Below are 25,983 nucleotides of genomic sequence, written 5' to 3'. Positions count from 1 at the left end.
TTGCAGTATTTGGTCACACTGTATCTGTTGCATCAGCAACCACGCACATATCCTACATGTAAAAATTAATTCTCTTTCAAGTGTGGCTTGTGTTTATTGATTTAAAATTGTATGACTTTATTATTTATATTTATAACAAACATTCTTTTTTTTTAAGTCAAACAAAGTTCCACAAGAACATCATTAACCATGTTGTTTACACTATTGTGTACGAGGTAATCACAACCAGTGCTCTGTAAGTTGTAAATGAATTAGAGAGAGCTAAAAATTGGGCGTTAAAGCCAGAAATTTTCTTTCAGATTTTTTCATATAATGGATTCATCAGGATAGATAGTAGGCCGAATGACCCCAACAGTTATTTTTACACGTTTCATCTCAAAATATGAAAACACCTTAGCATGGTTCACAGGAAATTGTTTGAAGAAAGGGAAATAATCACATAGAAAATAAACCTCTGCTCTTATCTGAATACACATACAAGTACTTGGATGTTTTATGTTCTTTCTTTTCAACACTTAATGTTGCATTTTACACGTGAATTGTGCTATTTTATTGTTTTTTCGGGCTTTTTGCATTTACTGACAGGACAGTTTTAAGCGTGAAAGGGGGAGAGAGAGAGGGGATGGCATGCAACAGAGCCAAGGCCGAAATCAAATTTTTCAAATTCAAATTATTATTATTATTATTATTATTGTTATTATTATTATTATTATTATACATCCATGCAAAGACAAATCATACTTGAGCACTGGTCAAAGGGTGACATAGCCAATTGCAAGCATAGAATAAAAAACTTCCCTTGATTAATATGGTTGTAGCTGTTAAAGAGAACATACAAAAAGAGAGGAAGGACCAGTGGGATTGCTGAGACTTGAATACTTCCAGAGCAGCGTGCCAGTCGTCTTTATGATGCCAGTCAGTGTGGTGGTGGTGAGCCTCAGGGATTACTCCAGACAGACAGCTCAGTAAGACAACTGATTAAATAGTAGTGAGAAGAGAGAAAATGTTTAATTCAGCTATATTTAGTATTCATGGGACAGACAGCCATACAAGAGTTCACCTTGAGGGGTCATCAGGGGAGAAGGTCCAGAATCCCAAAGAGCTGCCAGGCCAAGTTTCCACACAGCACTTGGAAACACAACTGATTGTGTTTTTAATTGCTTTGATTATCAAGTTTACTTTGGCTGAATTGAAAATGGTAATGCAACACACAGCGAATTAACTGACTGATATGCTGTGAAAAGGAATTGTGTTGTGGAGCTCTTGTGACATTGTGAGAGATTTACAAAAAAAATCAATGCTGAACTTCAACCGATGGATATTAATTAATATGTTTGACATACACTAAATCCACTGCATTGATTCATTACAGTCAACTATTATATTCATGTGTAAATGGCATTACAAATAACAACAACAAAGTAACAAACTGTTCAAATTATTGGCTGAGATAGGAGTTTGTATCTTATTACAAAAATAATTGACTGCTCATATCACCACATGTATTATATCACAGCACAAATAATGCTCCAAAATAACTTGTGGAGGAGTACAGCACATCTAAGACAGACAGTATGATTAGTGCTTATCCAGGAGTCTGTACAGTTTGAACTTTGGATTGTTTCTCTTATTTCCAACAAGTTCAAAGAAGAATAAATATTAATAAGCATGTTAGCTACCGAACAATGTGGGATGAATCCACTGTGGTGTACATCTTTTTCGGGACTGTGAAGATTTCTAAGCCTAAGTTTTGGATTTTCAAAACCTTCTGTTCAGTATTTGCAGCTTCAAGTAATGCAAAACAATACTATTTATATTAGCTTGGCTCTGTGAAAGAGTGCCGGCTATAGAGACATGATGAAATCCCTGTGTTGAAATACCTCACCATGACGTTCAAAACTAATTCAATTATATGCATCACCAGTTCAATAGACCTACAGAATTGGGTTATTGTCTGAAATGATGAAAAAAAAGAAAAATACCAGTAAATCATGTGTGAATGAAGTTTAATGTAAAAATGATTTTCACAAAGAGTTGCCAAAATGGGCTTCAAGAACAAGAGATAGGATTTCTGCAGTCATTTTCCAGGCTATTATATATTCTGCATCAAAGACAGATCCTATTTACTATGCATCGTCAAAGGTATTCCTATAGAGAAAAGACAAAACACTGGCACCCCCCTACTTTTAGTACTGCTATTTAGTATAAGCAGGATACACACAATTATCAAGTAAGCAGATATAAAGACATGTTCTGTTTTTGTTTATGTGCATAAATTGTCAGCAATTCTAACTTCTCCTATGAATATTGTTAACACTGCATTGTGCTATATGTAGACACTCATTATCTGAAAGCAGCCTTTCACTTTTGAGCGTCCACAGGTACTACACTTATATCTGCTTTCGACAAAATAGTGTGTTATAAACCATTTATATAACATTTTATGCTGCTTATAAATGCTAAATAAGGTAACTGAAATTAAAGTGTACCAACATGGTGAAGGTTCAAATAGGGAAAACAACAGACCAACAATGTAAGAAAAGGTTTAAAGCACCATGGAAACTGTTTTTAAGTCTATCCCATTAAATGCAAATGGAATCTCGAAAATCGATAGCTTCCTTTGATCATAAAAAAATAACTATGCATCATGCGCATAGGAGGAGGGAAATGTGCATTATATTTGCTTATTATACTGTATAGGCTGGCTCATTAAATGAAGGCTACAGGTTTGGGTTTTGATCGATAGCTCATTGCATCAAACATGGGGTGTGAATACATCTGTGGAAATTCAATATGGATGATGAGTTTCATGAGATTCCAGAAATGTTGTCAGTGGTAAAAGTCTCAGTTGAGTGATTCAGAGGCTGATGTTTTTTTTTTTTGTTTTTTTCAGTCCTTTCATGATTCAACTCTGCAATGTCACCCCAGTAATTCAACGGGAGAGATAAAAGTCTGCAATGGCCTCACCAACAGTCTCAACCATTTAGGTACGGTCCCATTCCCCGCTTTCATTCAATGTAAAAATATTAATATGTCACAGAACAATGAAACGCTGTGAGGCAGGAAAGTGGAAGGAAATGAACACCACCACTGCCCCAACCTTCACCACCTGTACCACCTTGTCCCTGTAGTTTTGTGATAATGATTTTAGTGTCGCAGAGACCCTTGATCAGAGGAAACGGAAAAGCACCCCAGATATTTCCAGGTACTCATAGCAGAACCTTGATCTGCTGAGCCATCTCATTGACATGTCCCACATGTAGCTCAAACTCATAGTGTCCGTTTAGGCAGAATATTCATAATATATTAAAGGAATACTTCACCACAAAATACCATTTGTAAATCAATTAGTCATGCCATGTTACCTTGAAATCCTGAAGAAAACTTTTTTCTTTCATGCTTCTACAGAAAACAGCAAACATATCGACTTATTGAATTATTGTGGGACCTGAGCTAACAACAACAAAACTATATCAAAACATCTGTAGACCAACTCTCACACAACTCGAGCAGTATAATCCAAGTCTCAGTTATCCCACTGTATGCTTCCTAAAGACATGCATTTTTAGTTGGTATTTAAAACCGAACTGAAGCTTATATATAGTTTCTTCAAGCCCAGTTCCAATAAAGTGCTGCAGGGAAGACAATTTTTTTTTTTTTTGGTAGGCCGACTTCTAAGTTAGTGTTAGCCTGATAGCCTTGTCAATGGGATTTTATCACTGGATTTCGAATTATTACGGAAAATAGTCAAAAGTGAAAACCTAACAGCTATAAACAAACTACACTACAGTCGCATGACTTGCTGTTGCAGCCACAACAAGTCTGTAAAGCCATGTTTGGCACTGCTAAGTGTGATAATGTTCTGTGGGCCCATTAGGCCAGTTGTTAGCAACAATCTTTTTTAAGACACATAAATATGTCAGTAAACTCATAAGTTTACTTACAAATTCTGTGTTGTAGAACAAAACATGAAGCTTGTGCCAGATAAATGAGACTCAGATTATACTGCATGAGTTGTGTTAGTTTGTAAACTGATTTTTTGATAAATGTTTGATGTTGTTATATGTGGTCCCCAATCAATCAATAACCTGCCATTTTTCGTGAAAGCATGCAAGAACAATATTTTCTTCATGAATTCTAGGTAGCACGGCATGACTGATTGACTTTCAAATGGTCATTCTGTGGGTGAAGTATTTCTTTAAGTGGTTTTTGTATACTTCTATAGAACTATTACTGTTACATATGTTATTGTACAGTATGTAGCTACTGGTCATACTGTGCAGTCTGTGAGTTCATTCTGTACTTCAGAAACGAAAGGCAATAATGATTCAGGTTAAAGTGCCTTTCAACTTTGACAGTGTAATTATTGTATTATGAATTGTATCTGCATTGGGCATACACTCTAGAACTTTCAGCCCATTCAGGGTTTCTCACAGTAAATTGCATAGTGAATGTAATAAGCTACCCATCCTCCCTGATCTGCCAAAACCAGAACAATACAAACTAAAATAGTCACATTCATATGGCATTTGCTGTGTGAAACAGGGTCTTGCTCTCTTTCCCTAAAGGTTAATGTTTTATTTCATACATCTGTATAAAATCTGTCTTATAGAATGCCCTGTTTGTCTGTCAGTAGGTATGGAGAATACAGAAGCTGCAGGTCAGTTACAGCGTCATCATGTATTGACCAGATGTAGTGTTAATGATTTGCACTACGGCTGGAGCTGCAGTACAGGTCAATAACACTGTTTCATTGCCTAAGATCAGTATCTGAGACTATGAAGTTAAAACTACTAGAGACAACATGGTTACATCTGGAAGGTAGATGCTGTGATGTAGAAATTAGGTGGCTATGACTAAGGTACATTGCCATTTTCCACAAAGTGATTCATAGTCGTACCTCAAGGCACAGATTCGTCATGTATTTAGTGCAATGGCAGGATCGTATCCTGGAACATTACAGGTGCTTTTCATCCTTTCACATATCCAAGGAGTGAAGGACATTCACAATGTGCAACAGTAAGCAAAACAGCACTACAGTGTTTTTTAATGAGCCATAACTCAAATGTTACTCAACACGTTTTCTTTAAATGAGCACTTTGGCATTTTCAAGTAAATCTTTAGGATGTTTACTCTGCTGTTATATACCTCTACTGTTGTATATTTATGGCAGAAAGAAATGAAAGAAAAAAACAATGAGGCATCCTGAAATTCATCTGTGCGTGGAATGAAACAAATTAACAGTGTGGAGTAAAAATAGTTCTGTCTTTATTTAAAGAGGCTCTACATCTGATTTCTTCACAAAAGCTGGCAAATCACACTTCATTGGTCATTGCTTAATCAAATCCATTGTGAAATTATGTAAATTGGCACATTTAATCGTGGCAGGTTGTATTTAAATGTAGAAAAGAGGTATTCTTTGTGATTCATGTTCGCTCATTTGATGGCATATTAGCCGGCGTTGTGCTAATCCAAACTCAACACAAATTGGGCTAAAGGTGTTCACCAATATTAGGGCAGAAATATAGCTTGATTAATACATTTTAAATCCATTTATGCATATAATATTGATCAAATTATCTGATGTCGTTGGTGCTTAATTGTTTAATCTTTTAATATTTAAAGAAGTCCTTAAAATGTTGACTAGGTATTGTGTTTTCACAACCATACCACAGCGATGAATGTGTCCACAGCTAAGGGCCAGATACCTACACTGTGTCGAATGTGTTATTTACCTGCTTAAAGATAAGAGAAAATTAAGCCAGTTTAAAGGTCTAGTGTGTAGGATTTAAATGAATATATTGGAAGAAATTGAGGTATTTTTTCTTTAGTCTATAATCATCTGAAAATAAGAAATGTTAAAATGCCCTTACCTTAGAATGAACCATTCTATATCTACATAGGGGCAGGTCCTCGTCTGAGGAGCCAACCATGTTTGCACATCCATGTTTCTACAGTAGCCCAGAAAAGACAAACCAAACACTGGCTCTAGATAGGACCATTCTCATTTTCTACCGTTTTTAAATAACAGAGTCTGTTTGTTCTGGAAATAAAGACACCACTGTAGATATATCAGCTTTTACTTAAAACCTCCCTGAACATCTGGATCTTAAGTTGTCAGAAAAAAAGGAGAGCACACACTAGCAGGTGTTGGGCTGGCAGCCTGTCAGCTGAACAGTGTCAAAGAAACACTGATTTTCTAAATGACAATGTTTTATTCAGTGTTTTAACCAGTTTTAATCACCTGGCCTGTTTGTTTAGGTGAGGAGGAGACCTCTGTGGATAATTTGGCCTCGGTAAAAACCTCCTGAACAATGAACACTGAGGGAATCCTAACCCAGAGTTCACGCTTGGCACATAGGCATCTGCTGGTTTCAACCTGCAATTCTCACCAATAGATGCCAATAAATCCTTCATACTTCTTCTATAAACTGCATCAATCCTGGTTATTCAGAGAGAAGTTTAGTCATAGTCATACAGTACAGTTATGATAAAAGCACCAACTGACTGATTCAGCTTAGAGACCTTACTGTAGAAATGCTAACTGACAGGGATTTTAGACCCAGAAATGTGGGATGAGGGGGTGGAAGAGGTTGCTCATCTAGATTGAAACTATCAAGCCCTGGGAGACAAGCTGGAGTTGTGGACGCACTTGGGAATTGAGCTCCTCTTGATAAAAAATCTTGGTGCAGAACCAGAGACCACCAGCTGACCAACATCTCCCAGGACAAAAGAGGCCTGGGACTTAATCAGGATGAGCTTGTGTCTATCTCTGGATCTGGTGTCTGTTCATCAGTTACCACTTAAAGGCTAAATATTTTTTAATTATAAAATATTAATTCTTGATTCAACTATCAACCGAAGTTACTTTTAACCAAAGCATTACTGTGCCTTTGCTTAATTTTAAGCAATTGCAGAATTTTTTTTAAATTTTTTTTTTTACCCAGGTTGTGTATTGTATGCAGTTTTAAACAAGTTATCATCCAGAAATCACAGGTACCATCTAAGGATGCCACATTTTCCAACTTGGACTATATAATGCTGCCATCTGCTGGGCATTGCAGCCTGAGCAAATTTTGCAAGTACATTCAGTCCAATGCCTGCAACTGTCTTGTCCTAAAGTTGAACATCCTTGTTGTGCCTCCCTGTCATCATTTTAAATTTCTGCTGAGCTGGAGTTCACCAGGTCATCTCGAGTTAATCTCCACTGTCCTTCAAAAAGACAGGACTTAAAATGTACTCTAGGCTGTTTTTCAATAGTTTCATCAGTTAATTGTTAACCAAGTCTGCACTGACTCTGTCAGGGTTCAAACTCCATTGGGGAGATATTCTTCAGTCATATTTCCGACAGCATTAGTATATAATGTGTATGTGATAACAATGGTTGGAACTGATAATAGACTTTTAAAAATATAGTATATGAGCGCTTCCTGTAAGGATAGCTCTATGCCTATAAAATCACCCGTAAAATATTCATTAAGTAGTACTAGTATCATATATATATATATATATATATATATATATATATATATATATATATATATATATATATATATATATATATGTATATGATATGATAACCTTCCACTGAACCCTGGAGAATCAAAGTCCACATAAAAATCTATATAAATGTTTTTTAAATTGCCATCTCTGTCTTGAGGAGATAAAAACAAGATTCATGCTTAATACCCACACGTTTTAATTACCAGTGTAATCCACAATTATGCACAATTTATCTAAGAACCAATCATTCAAAGAAAATTGGACAGACACTTTCCACGGTTATGTTATCTATAATTCATACGAGGGAAAATCAACAGATTTCATAAACAGATATCTAGCAGATTGTTGACTATGTTGTCCAATTATTAATGTGGTATCAGACCTGAAAATCCTATAATAGCCTGGCAGGAATACACAGTGGTGCCATTTGATGAAAGAAACACCTAGGGCAAGGTGTGATCCTTGCAGGAGTATTAAAATTGCAAATATAACTGAGGTCCTCGAGAAAACTCAGATAAACATCTTTTTAATGGTTCTTTTTTGAAAAACATGCCTATTAGCTAAAAAGAGGTTTGAGTTTCTCAGAATTGCAGAAATGTTTCTTTCTGCCTTTTATGCTGATGAAGTCCCAGGCGTCATGACTGTGCAACATCAGTGAAATGGTTATTCAGTTAATTCAGTTTTTCAGGCACATGTGACCACATGCTCACAACCCATTTGTGTGCATGTATGTGACACAAAGAAACCCTAAAACAGTAGTGAATTTATTTCAATTTTAAGTTAACACATATTTCCAGAAGAAATTACTTCAATTCAAGCACCAGTCAAATACCAGTGTATATTGATTCTCTAGGCCTGACCATTACCTCCCTTCAATTCCAAAATACATCTGAAAGACGTCACAACAGCCTTTCTCATTTAAGAACTGGTAGAGCTGCCCAAGGTCCATGTGATTACCTCTGTTCCCATGGGGGTCAAACATTGCCTCTTCAAAGCCTGTGAATTTGCGCAGGGAGTCTATACTTTGAACAGTTCTGCCGTCCTCGCCCAGACGATCAAGGGGAATATCCTCTCTATGTCGAATCATGATCTTCTTCCATGTCAGAACCTTCACTCTGTGAAATGGGAAAAAGTTGGGAAAAATAATAAACCTGGGACCTCAGCAGGCTTCTGACTGTGGAATCAGCTGCTAAAAATAACAACACTCAAGATACCTGGACCAGAAGTCCTCGCAGGCAGAATGAGGACCTTCCACGCACACAATACCAGGCTTTCCCGGCATGCTAAATCCTGACAGGCCCAGCTCCTTGGACCACTCCAAGATGTTCTTCCTTTTTGTTTTGTTGTAAATGTGGTGACTATAAATCCACATTCGGCTGAACATTTCCTGTGGCCGAGAAGAGGAGGACTCTCTCTTTGGAGTCGCTGCTGCTGACAAGCTCTTATTAATGAAGAGTTGCAGGTTGTCTTTCACCCAGTCCACAGCAGAGAGCACACAAACTTCCCCCAGGCAGTTCTCCATGAGGTATGCATTGAGATCTGTGTGGAGCTGTGTCTGCTGGGCCCTGCTGAGACTGGCACACCTATGGCACAAATACAACATGCTGTATGAAGGACTCACAGAATATTCAAGGACACTTGGAGCTGGAAGTTTTCATTCCTGGGAGCAAAAGATTCGAATGGAAAGCCTGAAGAGGCAAAAATTTACACTACAACATAGCGCCAAATAACTGATCATCAGGAGGTTAAGGACGCTTACTAATCAATATGAACGACTACTCCCAATGCAATATTTTCAGAAAACAACTTAAAAGGTGTTTTTCTTTACTGCTACTGCAGAAGTTTGCATTCTGATATACAGAAAAATATACATAACCTCTTCTCTACTAGATCTCTATACAAGATATCTAGTTTAAGTTAACTCATCTTAATAATGAAAATTAGATTTTATGATTTGTGTCAGACACTGGCTACCTAAATAAAGTGCCTAGGAGGATAAACCAAAACATACACGTATCTTTCCACACAAGCTGCAGTTTCCACAATTCATCAGCAGAGGTCAATTCCTGTCATCCTACCCCTTTTAGCAGCTTTTACAGAGTTTTTAAATTTGAAAAATTAATTAATGAATGTTATGATCAACAACTCCATTATGCAATCACATATAGCTAGTGCTATATGCTATCTTTGTTCACCCATATAGATTTCTCAACTTCGAACAAAGCCATAACAGTAGGAAATACCCTCTTACTTTCTGCCACAGTCACATAACCTCTTTTCCTCTGTGTCATTAGTCTGCTGCTCTCTATGTAATTTCCCATCATTTAATTTGCACATTGGATCACATTAATTACGCTGCTGTCCTTGGCTCATTTGTGTGGCTCTTTGCCATCCTATTGGAATAAGCTTTCATTCTGCAAACCTGCAAAGCCTGAATTGCAAAGGTGAAATGTGTGTGCTTGAGTTATTAATGTCTGCTTGATGTCAAATTACAGGAGCTGATTTGACATTTCATAATTAGCTCCAATTCACAAATGACCTTTTAAATGGAAAACTTTTTAGGAAAAAAACATTCAAACACAGATGAATGAAACTACCATAGATTGTACATACTTTCATTGGGCATAGGCTATACAGCAGTGATACTCCAGTTAAGGCATGTTGGCCAAATCTGGCCTTTGATAGGTTGCCTGTTCGCTTGGTGAACATTTTCTAAATTGCAATGAAAATAAATTGATTGACACTCCTTTTTTGCATTTTAAACACAAATAAGGTGCCACGGGGGAATACAGAAGCATCAAAATAGAGCTTGTTCATCCCCAGATCCCCTCACAGAGACCCTCAAATCCTTTAAACACCTGAACCGTGTGGGGCTTGTGTTGCAAGATTTGCCTCTTGGCAAACTCTGAGTAAAAACAGGTTGGTCAAATGCTTGTCATTTTGCAAAACTTGCCCATAAGCAAGCTGAGTATCCATGCTGTATTCACTATACACTCTAGGGTCTCAACAATATCTACTAAACTCCCTAACATTAAATTTTATTAACATATTGTGTTGCTGTTTTGACAGTTTATTTTTCCATATAATCAATGCTGTGCATATTTCATTTTCAATTATAATAAAATAAGCAAATTATTATTTATGTTCCTGTTTTGTACATGCAAAGAGTTCATTGCTTTTACCACACATCAAAAGCATGATCAAATAGTGACTTACCGGACTGTTATCTCTGGAAACACACTGGGATATTCGGATGGGTAGGCACAAGAGAGAAAAACATGTGTCTGAGAGGACAAAACACAAATATGTTTAGTTTTATGGAACATTTTAATTAATGACAAACAATGACAGTGGGTTATGAAGTTACCCTCTCCATGCTTACAGTGTCCAGCTTCTGTTTGATGAGAAAGTGAGGTCTGGAGGGAGGGGGGCTGTCTGCTGAAGCTGAGCCCTCCACATAGCCCCTGAGCTCCGCCAGTGCCAGCTGGTCTGTGATCTCCAGCTCCTCCTGGGTGGGAAACATGCTGGTCAGCAGCTCTATCTCCGCAAGCTGAGACTCTGCCCATTCCAAGTAAGACATACTGATAAAGGCAAACTGTAGCTTCGTTTTTTAGTACTGTTATACATAAACAATCCCCGCGACTTTGTGTCTGCACATTAAAAGATACAGTCGTTTTAAGTCTCGTCAAGCGTCTAACATTAATAAAATGTATTTATATAAGCTATATATAGAGGAGGCTGCTCGAGCAGGCTAGTAAAACACCCGAACAACTTCAGTGGTCCCACTGATAACGCTGTATCGCAGAGTTGTTTCAAGTCGGACTGTTTCAAACGACGCACACAGGAAACACGCGTACGTGCAGCTAAAACAGTGGCACCGTCGCGATTTGTTCCTCTGTTGTCTGCATGTGTCAGCTGGGATTTTTCTGCCAAATCAGCGGAGTGATTTTTCGCGAAATTTAAACTTTGTAGAGTCTTTTTCATATCCCAGAGGCTTATATTCTACGGCTGTAATCAATAAACCACGTTAACTGTGTACGGATGGGATAATTAATCCACTCGAAGTAAACGAAACCGAAAATTGCGAAGGCTTTGGGCTCCGTTAGTGACAGTAAGTTTACTGGATGTTCATTGAACGCAACATTACTTGTGTGCTTCTGGCACTGAATGCACTGCCACTAAATTGTGTTGAGCAGCATTATAATATAATGTAGCTGTTAGCCGAACCTAGCGTTACTTTAGTTGGCTGCTTTGTGTCTGATTTCCATTCATCTTTAATGAAATTCAGGTGAGAATGGGAAAGAAACGGGGGAAGGAAAGGAGCTCCAGAGAGGACGATGAAATTGACCTGACAGGTAAAGAAATATCATCTTAAATGACAACCTGTATAAGGCCTAGAGCAGTGATGCTCATTTTGCTTTCCTCTGGGGGACACTTTTGCAAAGTAACAGGGGCCAGTCGAAGCAGCTCCATACATGTTTCTAGGATTTTAGGACATTTTCAGGATTTTAAGACGTGTTGTTTTTAATTATTATTATTTTTTTTTTAGAACTTTAGGACATTTCCAGGATTTTAAACGTATCTAGGATTTTAGGACGTTTCTAGGATTTCAGAGCAGTTCTATGATTTTGGGACATTAGGGGCTAAGCCAGGACCTCTGCTGGGGGCTGTGGAGGATCCTCCACATACACTTTAAAAAAAAAAAAAAAGCTCTATTTTGATTCTGTTTTATGCGCTCTGGACACCTTACAACATAATATAAGTATTAAAAACAGTTCCCAGTGTGAATCACTTTATATTTATTGTGAATTAGAAAATGGTTAGGGGGAAACCAGGCACCCTATCTGGGGCCAGATTTGGCCTGCGGACTGTAAGATGAGTATTGCTGGCCTAGGGTGACTTTCCGACATTGTGTGTATGCGTTTCTATATTCATAGGTCCATCCTGCAGGCATATCAAGAAGGGCTCAGACCAAACTCTTCTAAAGAAACTCTCTGGGAGTTCAGATTGGACAAGTTGCCAGGATTGTAAGCATGAAGAAAATAAAGAAAATATCAGCACGACTGTGCCAGAGGACCCCAGGGAGGAAAAAGAAACAGAACCAATATGGATGTGCTTGAAATGTGGCCACAGAGTGAGTTTATTAAACACATTTATCAACTCAACTTTAACTTTATTATCCTGAAGGAAGTTTTATGTACAGCAGGCATCAAAATATAAAACACACATAAAGGACAACATCTGAAATGCATACAGAAATTCTCCAGCTCAAGTGAAAACCCATGATAAGCCTACAACACTGAACCAGAAACTGAAACAGTTTAAATATGACACAGTAAATGTGTCATTAAGTCAAGTGCTGTGCAGTGGCAATAGATAAAATACATAGTAATAAATAATCAAGGTAAGATAAATGGAAAAATAAATAATGAATAAATTAAAGATTTCGACGGTGTTTAGTCACTTTTTGCTAAATCACTAGCTGCAATTTTCTTACCAGGGGTGTGGACGAAACTCAGAGAGCCGGCATGCCATCAAACATTACGAGACTCCCCGGTCGGATCCACATTGCCTGGTGATCAGTTTGGACAACTGGAGTGTGTGGTGAGTGAGAACTATTATATGCCACATACTCAAGTGGGAGGCCAACACCAGCTGCAGGAAACAAACTAAAAAAGTCGCTGAGAGGCTGAGGCTAAGCCTGGTCAATTTTGTGACATACCAACAAAAAAGATTCACTGAGATCCAAAAAATATGTTCCTTAAATGTATTGATGAAAAGGAATCAACTTATTGTAATATGCACAAACTTCCAGGCCCTGATCAAAGGAATCACAGTGATCGAAAGAAAGTGCAGTCGACAATAAATACGGCGACTCATTCACTGTCTCTCCAATAACTTGACACAGGTAAAAGGCAGATACTCATATAGATTATGAATGTCACCACCCATATCCATGTGACCCCAACTCTTCCAATAACCATCATCATGAAACTAATAAATAATATCCCAAAACACTAAAAAAAACATGCAACTGTAGCAAAATAAAACCATCCCAAATATTATAAATCTTACAAAATTCTCTGCTTGCTGTATTAATTCATGGCTTCTACACCAGCCTCACAATTATCAAATTATGTTTGGTGTGACTGCAAAGGCGATGCTTCACCTCTAAAGAGCCACTGGAGGTTGTCCTGGCCTTCTCAGTTTCCATGTGATAAGGCAACACAGCCGCCCATGAGAGGGGACGGTTGGAAAGAGTTGTATACACAGCATCTAAAGCTGTGACGTTCCCTCTGTCTTCTCCTTATATGCCACACGCATCAGTCGCAAGGCGCAGAAGGCGATCGCCGATCCCTTTCATCCTGCTAGTCACCTCTTCAAACCCTTCACCCCAGGAAGGAGAATCCAGAGTCTCAGTTGCAGAAAATCTTGCCTCAGGAAAATCACATATCCTGAGGCCATTCGCTACTTGAACTCTGACCCTCAGGTACATGCAGCAATAAAAAAAAAAAAAGAGCGCTTAAAAAATAGGCAGCTTACAGCACAAAACAACAAGCACTTTAAAACGAAATGCATGTAGCAGCACATGCTCTTTGGGGAATTTTACTTGTTATTTTATTTGAATCTGTCAGTTTGGCATTTTGTATGAATGTATATTCCTGTCAACTGTTTCTGCTGTCTAGTAAATGTTTGTAAAAGTTTTTTTGTCTGTTTTTAAGAGCTGCACTGTGGCAAAGTTTTGAATCTTAAATCTTGTGTAATAGGTTGTTTGAAATCAGATGTACCTAAGTGCTTTTTTTCATGTGTTGCCAAACTTGCAGGTGTTACATATGTGATGATGAAGTCCAGTACTCTAGAACAGGACATCTGGCTCAGCTGGTGACCAACCTAAAAAAGCAGACCTCTGCAGATCCCGTAAAGACAACACAGAAAAGTAGGTCCCACATGACTGTGTTAGGGGTTAAATTGTATTATTGGAATTAATGTTTCTATGACTATGTGCACTATGTTGTGTTTGGTTATTAAGAAGTGAAGGAGGAAGACATCTCGTTGGAAGTTGAACAGAAGACAGTGACTGTAAAAGCAGCAGCAGAAGAAGGTGAAGACAAAGAAAACAAGGACCACCAAAAGAAAAATTCCAAAAAAGAGAATATTGGGAAATCACAAAAGTCTGGCACATCTGAAGAGAAGGGTGGTGTTTCAGTAAAGGGGCTGAGCAACCTGGGAAACACGTGTTTCTTTAATGCAGTCATTCAGGTAAGATGCCTAATAGGATAACAGTCGCAAGTAAAAATGAGAGAAGTTGTGAAGTCTAGAGTTATTATTGATTGCTGTCATTGTCTTTTCCAGAATCTTTCTCAAACACAGCTCTTAAGACAGACTCTCAACAAAGTGACCGAAGAGAAAATGAATCTTAACATTAAACCTGATGCCTCCTTGGATCTGGTGTGTTGCCATTATTATTTAAATATTGCTTTTTAATTGTTAAGATGATAGATTTATCATGATTTATCATTTAAACTATTGATTTCTTAAAAACTTGATTTTATTATGGTTGCAGGAGCCTATCGTTATGCAGCTAGACCAGCCGGGATCCCTGACCTTGGCAATGTGTCAACTACTGAATGAGATCCAGGAATCCAAGAAGGGTGTGGTAACACCGCGGGAGCTGTTCTCACAAGTTTGTAAAAAGTGAGTGCCCCTACAAGTTAAGGTGGAAAGCAGCCTTGAGATGTGCTTTAAATATAGTTAATAGCATCATTACATTAAGTGTTGTTCTTTTTCTCGTATCCTTTCTGCAGGGCTGCCAGGTTCAAGGGATTTCAGCAGCAAGATAGCCAGGAGCTTCTGCGCTACCTCCTGGATGGGATGCGAGCTGAGGAGATCAAAGTATGTGTTCAGTATTAAACAAATCTCTTTATTTATCACATTGGTGAAAGATTTATGCTTAAAATAGGTTCTGTAGCTGTCCAATTGGCTATGGGTTACTTGGCTGTACAGTGTATTGACCGTAGAAAAGTACTGCTGTAAATGATGTATTCTCTGTGCACTCTTATTTTTGGCTCACTGGCACCAAGTCATTCAGATTCTAAATTAAGTCACAAATCGAGGACATGTTATGTGTTAAATGCAAAGAATTGTGGCTAAATAGCATCCTCTGGTCTCATTTAATAACCTAAGGGATTTTTCTCTCCCTGAAAGGTACTCTGATAGGTTGGTTAATTTTCATAGAGCAAAGGATTTTATAAGAGAGTGCAATCACAGTGTTAAGAGGCTGACATTTATTAGATTCTGTGAAAATGTTGTACAACTTTTATCTCTAAGAGCCCCTCCATATGATTGATGAAAAGGTTATTATGGTCATTTACATTTTAAGACTGTGTTTGTTTCTACAGAGAGTAACTTCAGGGATCATGGAGGCATTGAAAGAATCCAGAAAAGGCATAGATGCAGAGCAGCTGAGAAAAATAGTGAAAGGTAAATAAACTGGCAGTAAATCCAACATCTTGTCATCAATGTCATATTGTTGTATTCTATATCATATAGTGTGCAATCTTGGTAGACCTAATAGTTAAATATAGCAGTCTGACAATGATGTTCTGATTTCAGAGTACGAGAAAAATGGTTTACCTAAAAACTTTGTCGACCAAGTTTTTGGTGGGGAGATGACAAGCACAATAATGTGTCAGCAGTGTAAAACGGTACGAATTGTGGAAAAAAATAATATCAACTGTCAGTGTTCTGTTGTATTCAAGCTAAATAACCACTACTTTGCACTCACAGGTGTCTGTGGTCACAGAGATGTTTTTGGATCTTTCCCTTCCTGTTTCTGATGAGGTAAAGCCCTTCTGAGTGTTTCTGACAACATGTTGAACAACTTTTATTTCTTGTTTTATTAGCGTTACAGGCATGTACTGTCTTGTTACTACGCTTTGCAGGCATACAGAAAGAAGAACGCGAAAAAAGTAGTTCAGAAGACCAGTGATTCAAACCAGGATGGCAGAAACAGTCCTGCCTCGACAAATGGGAATGATGACATCCCCACCGGGTCCGGCAGCAAGTACCAGCAGAAGAAAGCCAAAAAGCAGGCAAAGAAGCAGGCAAAGGTACCTCACTGAATGTATACACAAGATGCAGTTTTTCTTTTGCCTCAATTCATCTTTTTGATGGCTAAGTGCTGAATCATTGTGCTGAATAAATAAAATAGTTGTACTGTTTCCTTATCTCTGCTTACAGCAACAAAAGAGGCAGCAGAAGATTGAGAGCAGAGTCACTTTGGACAGCCTCCCGTCTCCGAGCCGCACAGAGAGTGAAGAGATTGATCCTACCACAGATGAAAAGAACAGGGAAAAGGCTGCCAATGAAACAAGTGAAGAAGTCTCACAAAGTGAAGGAAATCCTGCACAAATCAGTGTGTCTGAACAGCACCGAGAGAACCTTGACCCCGTCCAGGATCAGAAGGAAAACGAAGACAACGAGGATTTAGTGATTGACTGCGACTCATCAGCTATGTCATCAGTCAGCAACCGTTTTACCATCCTATCAGAGGAGCAGTCCTCAAGGGACAGTGTCTCAGTCGATGACAAAGTATGTGACATGGATCAGGAAGAAGAAGAGGACACACAGCTAGTGAGTGCAATGGAGAAAGTAACCCTGGATGATGCCTTTATAGAGGACTCTGACGCTGCAGAACAAAGCATGGAGAATGGAGATGAGCCACTGGAGGCTAAAGAGTACACTGTAGTAAGTCAAGACCCAGAGCTGGCCTTCCACACACTGGCTACCAGGACAGCCCCTGAGAAACAGGAGTGTTCGGTCCAGTCATGCCTTTTTCAGTTCACAGAGGTGGAAACCCTCACGCAGAACAACAGCCTTCTTTGTGTCACCTGCACTAAACGGCAGCCTAACAAAGACAAAGCTGGAGGTATGAGAAATGTCCCTGATATATTAGTGACTTTTTTTCTCACAAATACAGCAATTTTAACAAGGCAAGAAGCCAATTAAATAGTGTATATTTAGTCTTTTTTTCTAATGTTTTGCTGCTGCTTTTCTCTAAGCAACTCACATTTCAATTTGGGGATCAATAAAGTTCACTGTCTTTATTTGTGCTATGTTTAGGATCCAAGAAGAATATCTACACTGATGCTTTGAAGCAAATGCTGATCTCCTCTCTCCCACCAGTGCTGACCCTTCATTTGAAGAGATTTCAACAGGTAAGACAGTTGAAGAACATTTTAGCATTTTTATACCTTTTGATCAGTCAGCCAAGCTGTTTATTCACACAGCCGTGAGCCAGCTATTTAAAGAGAACGACACGTTTTGTTTTGATCATTTTTGTCCTGCATTGAAATACTTCCTTTTGTGTAATTTTATTGAGATCTCTTTTGTTGTTTTCCTTTAGAATGGATACAGTATTTGTAAGGTGAACAGACATGTCCAATTCCCCCTGATGCTGGATCTAGCTCCCTTTTGTGCAGTTAAATGCAAGGTAAATATTGTGATTAATAACTTTTATTGAATATCAATACTATAGACCAACGTATAAAGGTATTATTGTTCTATTATAGTTCGAGCACTAACAAAATGTTGTTTCTGAACAGAACTTGGCAGAGGGAGATACTCAAATTTTATACAGTTTGTATGGTATTGTAGAGCACAGCGGAACAATGAGGTCAGGTCATTACACAGCATATGTGAAAGCACGACCTGAGTGCCCTAAACCCTCATCCAACGGACTTGCAGCTGAAGGTAAGTGAGCTAGGGCATGACAGCCGATATAACTATTCGTAATGTTTTATGACTGCAAAAATCAGATTTTAGGATTTGATTTAATTTGATTCCGTTTTTACCGTGTCGGTTTTATTTATGTGTAGCTGCGACAGAGAGCATAATTTCTTATTATAGTGGTGGCATCATAGTGTTTGACAGCCAATCGCAGTGCTCAATGCACAAAGAAGACAAATACTTTATATATATTATAGTTTTTTAAGAAAAGAAAAGATTAAAGAGAAATATTATATTCCACCAGACTGGTGGAATGTAACTAATTACACTTTCTCAAGGTTTGTACTTAAGTATCACTTTGAGGTACTTTAACTTAAGTATTTTTTTTATCATACTACTTTTCACTTCTATCCCACTAGGAGGGAATGATGTACTTTTTACTTAATTACATTTTATCTTACAGTTTTAGTTACTTAACAAATTAGGATCTTTAAATAAAAAAAAATTACAAGAGTTTATTAAATATGATGTTTTGTTATAAATTAAATGACCAAAGAGTTTATACAAGTACAGCTGCAACAGTTAGTCGATTGATCAATGAGTCGATTCACAGAAAACTATTTGCTAACTATTTTGATTAATATTTGGCCATTTTCTATTTTTAAAAAAATGTTTTTGAGTTTTGGGGGGTGTTTTCAATTTTGATAGATTTTTTTTTTTAGATGACTTTTTAGGCTTTTCATCTTTACTTGGTAGGACAGATTATTAGAGTTAAAGGGGGGGGGGGAGACATGCAGCAAAGGGCAGAGATCGGACTCAAACCCAAGGCCGCTGCAACAAAGACATAGCGCCCTCTCTACCAGGTGAGCTACTGACTGGGTGGCCTTTAATGGATCTTTTAACCCCACCTCCCCACCTTTTTTTTTTCTTTTTTTTTCTTTTTTTTTAGATAATTTTTGACTGTTGGGGTGTTCTTTGTTCTATCTATTTTTATTTTTTGTTTATTTTTTTAGTTTGTGTTGTTTCATTTTTTTAAAATAATTTGGGGATTTTTTGGGGATATTTTCTTTTTCTTCTTTTTTTTAAGAAATTCTGACTTTTGGAGTGTCTTTTTCCCCAAAATTTGAGTTTTTTGGATGTGTGTTTTATTTAAAGATTTTTCTATATTGGAGCACATTCTCCTGATTACACTTTTACTTAAGTACCATTTTCAACACAGGGCATTTTCTTGTTACAGAGTTCTTATTTCACGGGGTCGTGTTTGTACTTAAGCAAAGCTTTTGAATACTTCTTAAAACACTGATCTCCACTAACTCATCACTTCCCCTCAGGAAATGCAGAGCCACCCAGAGGATCATGGTTCCATATCAGTGACACAAGCGTTCAGCCTGTGAGCGACAGTAAAGTCCAGAGTTGCCAGGCCTACCTCCTCTTCTATGAAAGAGTTCTCTGATCAAACTGTGCCTCATCTCTCAGGAAATTCAAACAAACAAACCTGCTCCTGCTTCAGCTCCTCAGTATAAGGGATCTCAAACAATTGACCAATGAGTTTTGTCAGTGACTCAAACTGTGCTGTGATGAAATGATATTGATTATGCAGAGTGGACATTTGACAGTGTTGACATTTTGATGGCAGTGGTTTCACAATGTTTGAAGTATCAAGGACCAACCATTTGTCTCTCACACTCTTGGGAATATCGCAGTGTGCAAGGAAAGTCAAGATGGACATGGAAAAGATAGTGGTATTTGGATATGTTGCAAAAATTAATTTCAGGAGATGAATGATAGATGGGTGAAAATGATTTGTAAAACATATTTATATGTCTATTTTTTATCAATATCATGTAATGAAATGCTTAAAAATGAGAAAGATGTTTTCCTGTGTTGTGTGTTTATTTCGTGAATGTATTGGCCTTGCACTGCGCATGCGCAGTAAATGCTAACAGGTTTTCCTGGTCCAAATTGTCACATGACAAGAGGACAGTCTGGCTCCGGATGGCCAGAGACATCTCCCAAAATATACCAATGGCAGTGTTATCAAACTGACATGGCAGGTGAATATTTGGCCTTTTTGTATGAATATTGAGAATTACTATTTGAGATTGTTTCCGTTTTTTGCCCGAAACAGGAAGATGTATTCGCTCGGCGAAGTAGTCATAGCTAGCGGTCTGGCCTAGTATCAAGCCTTTCCGTTTGGATATTATTTTCGACTGTTATAGTAGTATCTTACTAAAAAACGCTGCCAGTCGATATTATCATAACGTTCTTGCCATAAGTTTGGATACTTTTTGTTACGTATCTCCACCAGGCTCAGTAGGGTAACTTGGCTAAGCATGAGTCAGCATTTTTCTGCTCAAGTTACCGAGTTCTGAAATTTATCCATGCTGCAGTAACCTAAGGTTCATAAAAGTGTTAGCTAGCACATTGTCTAGCTCATTCTTCATCATAGTCAGTACAATGCTAACAAGTTATTGCATTAAGCTACATATATCCCGTTTGTTCTTCAGGGATATATGTCAGACTGGAGCATGTAATTTCCTTGAATGATAAGGTTCAGTAAAGTTAAGGTTAGTAAGGTTATTTGACTGCCCTGTGATCTTTTCTGCTGCCCATAACAGTAATATTTGTTATGCAACTGTGGCAAAGTAGTATTAGACAGTAAAACAAGTAGCCTACATTCTAATAATCTTGTAATTTTGAAACTATCCCTTACCTTTCTGTATGTTATGAACAATTACAGTAATGCCAAAAACCCTTTTCATATTGCTGTTGACATGTTCCTCTAAACTGACGAAAATGTGTTTGGTGGCAGTATACGCTTGTGCAACCTTTCGCTTAAGACAGGACCCATTATGGCTGCAATAAAGTATTAGAGTATTCTTTTATTATCAATTTCTCGATGGATTATCATATCAGTTAATCAGTTATAAAATTTGTTGCAGATTAATTTACTATTAACAGGCTGATCGATCATTGACAAAACACTGCAGCTAAACACCGTGGTTTACATTGACAAATTGTGTATTATTGTGATCATGATGCCTTATTAACTCCCTTGCCCCCTCTGTCACACAGGGTGAGCTTGTAAGAACCATGTCGCTCCAAGCTCCTCGCATGTCAGTGTTCACCTTTCAGTCTGCAGTGCACAGTGCCCATGTCCTCCAATGTCTGAATGACCAGAGGCAGCAGGACGTCCTGTGTGATGTGACTGTGGTGGTGGAAAACAGGAGTTTTCGGGCCCACTGCTCTGTCTTGGCTTCCTGCAGCGATTACTTTAACAGCAGGGTTACTAATATCACCAGACAGAATCCCATCATCACCTTACCTGATGAGGTTGGTGTCCTGCTGCAATTTACTTGAACTGTGCATACATTTTTGTTATTTACAGTTCTTGCCACTATGTTCCACTGCTGAATTCAGATGTGTTATTTCAAAGTTATAAGTGATCAGATATTTTAGCGAAGGAAATAAGTTTTTTACTTTTGAGCACAATTATCATTTTGCAAATAAATTTAAACTGAAGTCCATAATCAGCACCATTTTTAATAATGCACGTTGGGCATCCTGAAAGAAGGGAGCTCATCTATGTTATGCTTACACTAAGCATAACATAGATTGTGTTAGTACCCACTGAGCTTTATATTTTAGCATATACTATTCTATAGTTCAAAGTATACATTTCAGGATATGTTTCAAAGAGATACCTTCAGATCTGGATATCTTGTGTTCCTTCATTAGCTGGTTGTCTTTCTTGTTTGATGATATTGTAATTTATGGTTTATAGAGTTTTATTTTCCTTTCCCCACAGGTGACCGTTGAGGGGTTTGAACCTTTACTTCAATTTGCCTACACATCAAAGCTACCCTTCACCAAAGAAAACATTCATGCCATTCACAGCAGTGCAGAGTTTTTAGGATTTCATAACCTGGAGTCAGCATGCTTTGATTTCCTCATCCCAAAGTTTTCTGAAGGCAAAAGAACCTCACAGGATGTCAGGCATAGAACCTGTTGTAGGAGCCGGGATCCCAGTGCCAGTTTTGGCCCAAGTATAGAGAGCAGCAAGCCGAAATCATTTGAGTCACACAGCTCAGTGCCTTCAAGAGGTGATGAACAAACAGATTTCCCATCACAGTGTCCTCAGCACGCACAGGGTCAGACAAGCAGCGGGGAAGAACACTTCTGTTTGGAGAATTGCGGGCCACAAATGGCCCCCTTATCTCTGGAGTTAACAGCAAATGGTGTATGCCCCATGTTGTCGTTGCCATGCCCAGACTCTGACAAAGCAGATCATCCCTCTCAGTTCTGCGAAAGAGATATTTTAGAGATAGGAGATGTGTGTAATCAAAGTGAGTTGAGTTTGGCAGACTGTGGCTTACCCTGTGAGCTCACAACCCCAGGGGATGTGAATCCACCAGAACTCCTTGAGCCAGCAGGAAGTGATGTCAAGCAGACTGTTGAGACGCTTGGTGCTGAAACCGACTGTAACCCCGATTCATGTCCACTCAACACATCAGGGACAGAAGATTGCAGTGAGTTATTAGAGCAGAGTGAAGTTGGCCTTGAAGAGAAAATGGAAGGTGGTCTCTCAGACCCTGCACTAACTGCTCTAAGCCACGAAGAGGGAATTGGGGAAAGGAGCAGCGTGGAGAGGGAGGTGGCTGAACATCTGGCAAAAGGTTTTTGGTCTGACCTATGTCCATCTCAGGCTCAACCGCTCCCCTTGGAACCCATGGACCAAAACAGTCTGGCAAAAGCATCAGACTTTCATTGGCTTAAGCAGCTGGACCTGAGCTCCAGTGTCGGAGACTGTCCCTTCCTCAGGGACTTTGGGACCAGTGATGACCCAGCCCCACGCACTGACAGTCTTTCCCAGTCAGAGAAGAGCCCTTACATGTCGTCCTCCCTCAACTCTGGGGACGACTCAGACCTGGATACAGATGGAGATACTGAGGCCAACAACAAAAGAGCAGCAGAGGTCATTTTGATACACAGCTGATGTTTGTTGATAGTTGAACATATGCTGTAAAATAAATGTAACCCCGAAACCCTGTGCTCTACAGATTCAGCTCCCGTTCCCAGTGGAGCAGATCTCATTGTTGAGCCGGAGTGCCTTCCAGCAGCTTCTGAGACACCATAACCTGACTCAAGACCAGCTGGAGTTTGTCCATGATGTCCGTCGACGAAGCAAAAACCGTGTGGCTGCACAGCGTTGCCGAAAGAGGAAACTAGATAGCATACAGCAGCTGGAATGTGAAATCAAAAAATTAGTAAGTTTCCTCAAACATGTCCTGTAATATCTAAATGTATGTATCTAAACATTTTGTCAAAAAGTATATGGTTGATTTTAAAGTCCTTGTGACCTCTATTGGCCTCTAGTGGAGAACAGTGTGAACTGCAGCAATGTTAATGGAATTACTTATGATGCCCCTCAGAAGTTTCTGGCACAGCTTCCACCCTTCCTTTCACCTCTTGTCCATATGCCATAACAAAAAAATGTTATTTTTGCAAAAGAGCTCATTATCGAAGACAGTTGGAGTGAATATCCAAGAGAATCTATGCACTGAAAAGTAATGTACCACAATCAGAATAACAATATTATTGGTTTATGTTTTGTGTTGGGAATAAAGAGAAAGCTTTTTAGCATTTTTTAGCTAAATTGTGTTTTTGCATTTACCACAGTCCTCTGCTGTTAAGTGTTTGGAAATGTACAAAGATGGGAAAGATCAACACAGTAGCCTTTGCTGCACAGCTAAGCAGCAGGGTTTTTCGAGAATATCAGACCAAAATGTGCACCAAGAAACTACATTAGATTGAACTCTGTGAGGAGCAAGAGAAAAAAACAATTTATGATAGCGAGTGAATGCAGTGCTCTGTCATGGATGTTATTTGTGTGTAAATTGTGAAGCAGCTGTAGAAATGTAAATGACAGATTATGGTTTACATACTGAACAGAGTGGACCAGACAACATAAAAAATCAGTGATGTCTGACCAGATATTTGCTAAATTCTATTAAGTGACACTTTAATTTCACAGCATTAAGTTGCAAGTTTTGTTTTGTTTTTTTACATAAAAGGCATATGCACTAACGAAGGCTCCAGGAGGTGAATTTTTCTGTCTTTCTCTCCACAGAAAAGTCAGAAGGAGCGGCTGATGCAGGAGCGAACTGAACTGGAACAAAACCTGGAGGAGACACGGCAGAGTCTGTGTGAGTTATGTAAGAGTGCTAGCATTGAGTCTGGCTCTGATCAGGACCACTTGCAGCTTCTTGCCAAGGTCTCTACACCTGACTCCCCTATCTCCTCGACTAGCCTTTTGGGTAAAGATGACGAGTCCCATATCACTATTGAAATGGTAAGTTGTTCTTCAGAGTGTGGCTCAAGCAAGCCACCGGCAGGCTCAGATCTAATTGCTGCACCAGAGGCTGGCATACAGGCAGAGGAGGCAGGTTCTCCACAGAGCAGCCCCATTCCCACTTCTCTTCTCAATGTCTGTCTGGACATGAACAACAGTTTATAATTGGAGTCAATCTCAATTATCATTTCTAATCTTGCAGGACCACAGAGCATGCATCAGACTCTGAGTATATACTGTAATCCCTTTTGGGATGGATGTGCATTCCTGTGTATTTCACTGACTGATATACAGTAGGTATCTTAAAATGACATAAAGAAATGTCAAATTTTCTTCACTGTATTTCTAATATGCATTATACTGTAGGAAACACAAAATACAGTATTCATCATTTTGAAAGTGCGGACAATTTTCCAGCAATTCTCAAATGTTTCTATTTCTTAATAAGGAGGATGTTTCTTAATATTAGGTTTGTTTTTCTCAGGGAAATGCATTACCTGACTGTTTGGATGGCTAAAATAATTCTCGCTGCACACCCAACCCCACGCAGACATACGCATAGTTATGAAAATAAGATGTTTCTTTTATTTTAGACTAATTAGTCTGTCATTATATTCCTAACACAGTCTTTGTTATTCTTTAATTAAATATGCACAGCACTAACAGAACTTTTTACAGTAGATTACAAAGAATTGTAACAGCTAACATTAAATCTCAATAGTATTATTTGAAAGCCAGTCTACAGTTTGAATAAATAACTGTCAGCTTCCCTGATATTCGAGGAAGAGTTCCAGTGTGTGTCTGAAAGTGTTACAGAGGAACATAAGAAACTATGGTATTTGATTTAAAACGTGCCTTATGCAGTAGTATAGTGTTAATACAGAAAGATAAAGGCAATCTTTGTATTCTTCTCTCAAGCACTGTTGCACATTAACCCAGAGCCCATACTGATGGCATTCTCTTACATTAAGGTCTGTCTTCATGTGGAGTATTTTTTATTAAATGCTTTCTTGCATTACTGATTTAAATAAACAGCATTTTGTTACCATTCAGTGGTTTTTGTTTACCCCCCCACACACACACACACAACTGATGCACAGTACCACAATTTGGCCAACAGATGGAAGCACAACTCAAGTTACCTCACCAGCTATGCTTGCCCTTAATGGACTGACTTGAGCACTGTAATATGAATTTTCCCTCTGTCAGCTATCTGCAAGAAATTACGCCTTCCTTGAGAGATCTTTATGCTATCTGAAGGCTTGAGGTTGCAAAATTTTTGTTAACTTTGAGCCTCAAACTCCATTTAAAAAAACTAACCTGAAACACCATGCATTATTGTTTATATCAGACTGTTCAGTCAACATTGGCTGGAGTAACATAATCAACAAAATGAAATT

General features: G+C 38.5%; 3 protein-coding genes across 3 annotated transcripts; 2 read left to right on the top strand and 1 right to left on the bottom strand.

The window, feature by feature from the left end:
* Positions 1-7,675: 7,675 nt before the first annotated feature.
* On the bottom strand, positions 7,676-11,221 carry rwdd2b (RWD domain containing 2B). The gene is made up of 4 exons (XM_042487253.2): positions 10,886-11,221; positions 10,720-10,787; positions 8,718-9,086; positions 7,676-8,618 (listed from the first exon to the last, which is right to left on the bottom strand). Exons 1-4 carry the CDS (start codon positions 11,081-11,083, stop codon positions 8,366-8,368), a joined length of 888 nt encoding a protein of 295 aa, XP_042343187.2. The 5' UTR covers positions 11,084-11,221; the 3' UTR covers positions 7,676-8,365.
* A 144-nt stretch (positions 11,222-11,365) lies between these two features.
* Positions 11,366-20,105, top strand: usp16 (ubiquitin specific peptidase 16). Its single transcript, XM_042487361.2, has 18 exons — positions 11,366-11,614; positions 11,792-11,858; positions 12,441-12,637; positions 13,004-13,107; positions 14,328-14,440; positions 14,534-14,763; positions 14,857-14,952; positions 15,068-15,198; positions 15,309-15,396; positions 15,903-15,984; positions 16,117-16,208; positions 16,291-16,344; positions 16,446-16,613; positions 16,744-17,431; positions 17,626-17,720; positions 17,909-17,995; positions 18,108-18,255; positions 19,563-20,105. Exons 2-18 carry the CDS (start codon positions 11,798-11,800, stop codon positions 19,682-19,684), a joined length of 2,556 nt encoding a protein of 851 aa, XP_042343295.2. The 5' UTR covers positions 11,366-11,614; positions 11,792-11,797; the 3' UTR covers positions 19,685-20,105.
* Positions 20,106-20,157: 52 nt separating this feature from the next.
* On the top strand, positions 20,158-25,631 carry LOC121943776 (transcription regulator protein BACH1-like). The gene is made up of 5 exons (XM_042487384.2): positions 20,158-20,285; positions 21,307-21,564; positions 22,040-23,206; positions 23,292-23,498; positions 24,362-25,631. Exons 2-5 carry the CDS (start codon positions 21,325-21,327, stop codon positions 24,746-24,748), a joined length of 2,001 nt encoding a protein of 666 aa, XP_042343318.2. The 5' UTR covers positions 20,158-20,285; positions 21,307-21,324; the 3' UTR covers positions 24,749-25,631.
* The last annotated feature ends 352 nt before the right edge of the window (positions 25,632-25,983 follow it).

Source organism: Plectropomus leopardus, chromosome 6 (genome assembly GCF_026936395.1).
Source record: "Plectropomus leopardus strain MGB_pleo_1.0 chromosome 6, ASM2693639v1, whole genome shotgun sequence".
Taxonomy (NCBI): Eukaryota; Metazoa; Chordata; class Actinopteri; order Perciformes; family Serranidae; genus Plectropomus; species Plectropomus leopardus.
The sequence above is the reverse complement of the archived record's forward strand: the minus strand, read 5'-3'. Positions and strand labels throughout refer to the sequence as shown.

What these genes read in the sequence shown, in the direction of transcription:
- rwdd2b (XM_042487253.2), bottom strand. Translation starts at nt 11,083, where the DNA reads ATGTCTTACTTGGAATGGGCAGAGTCTCAGCTTGCGGAGATAGAGCTG. An exon ending in TCAAACAGAAGCTGGACACT is followed by an intron (nt 10,788 to 10,885) that starts GTAAGCATGGAG and finishes TTGTCCTCTCAG; the next exon opens with ACACATGTTTTTCTCTCTTG. An exon ending in TGCGAGGACTTCTGGTCCAG is followed by an intron (nt 8,619 to 8,717) that starts GTATCTTGAGTG and finishes CCCATTTCACAG; the next exon opens with AGTGAAGGTTCTGACATGGA.
- usp16 (XM_042487361.2), top strand. Translation starts at nt 11,798, where the DNA reads ATGGGAAAGAAACGGGGGAAGGAAAGGAGCTCCAGAGAGGACGATGAA. An exon ending in CGATGAAATTGACCTGACAG is followed by an intron (nt 11,859 to 12,440) that starts GTAAAGAAATAT and finishes CTATATTCATAG; the next exon opens with GTCCATCCTGCAGGCATATC. An exon ending in GCTTGAAATGTGGCCACAGA is followed by an intron (nt 12,638 to 13,003) that starts GTGAGTTTATTA and finishes TTTTCTTACCAG; the next exon opens with GGGTGTGGACGAAACTCAGA.
- LOC121943776 (XM_042487384.2), top strand. Translation starts at nt 21,325, where the DNA reads ATGTCGCTCCAAGCTCCTCGCATGTCAGTGTTCACCTTTCAGTCTGCA. An exon ending in TCATCACCTTACCTGATGAG is followed by an intron (nt 21,565 to 22,039) that starts GTTGGTGTCCTG and finishes CTTTCCCCACAG; the next exon opens with GTGACCGTTGAGGGGTTTGA. An exon ending in ACAACAAAAGAGCAGCAGAG is followed by an intron (nt 23,207 to 23,291) that starts GTCATTTTGATA and finishes TGTGCTCTACAG; the next exon opens with ATTCAGCTCCCGTTCCCAGT.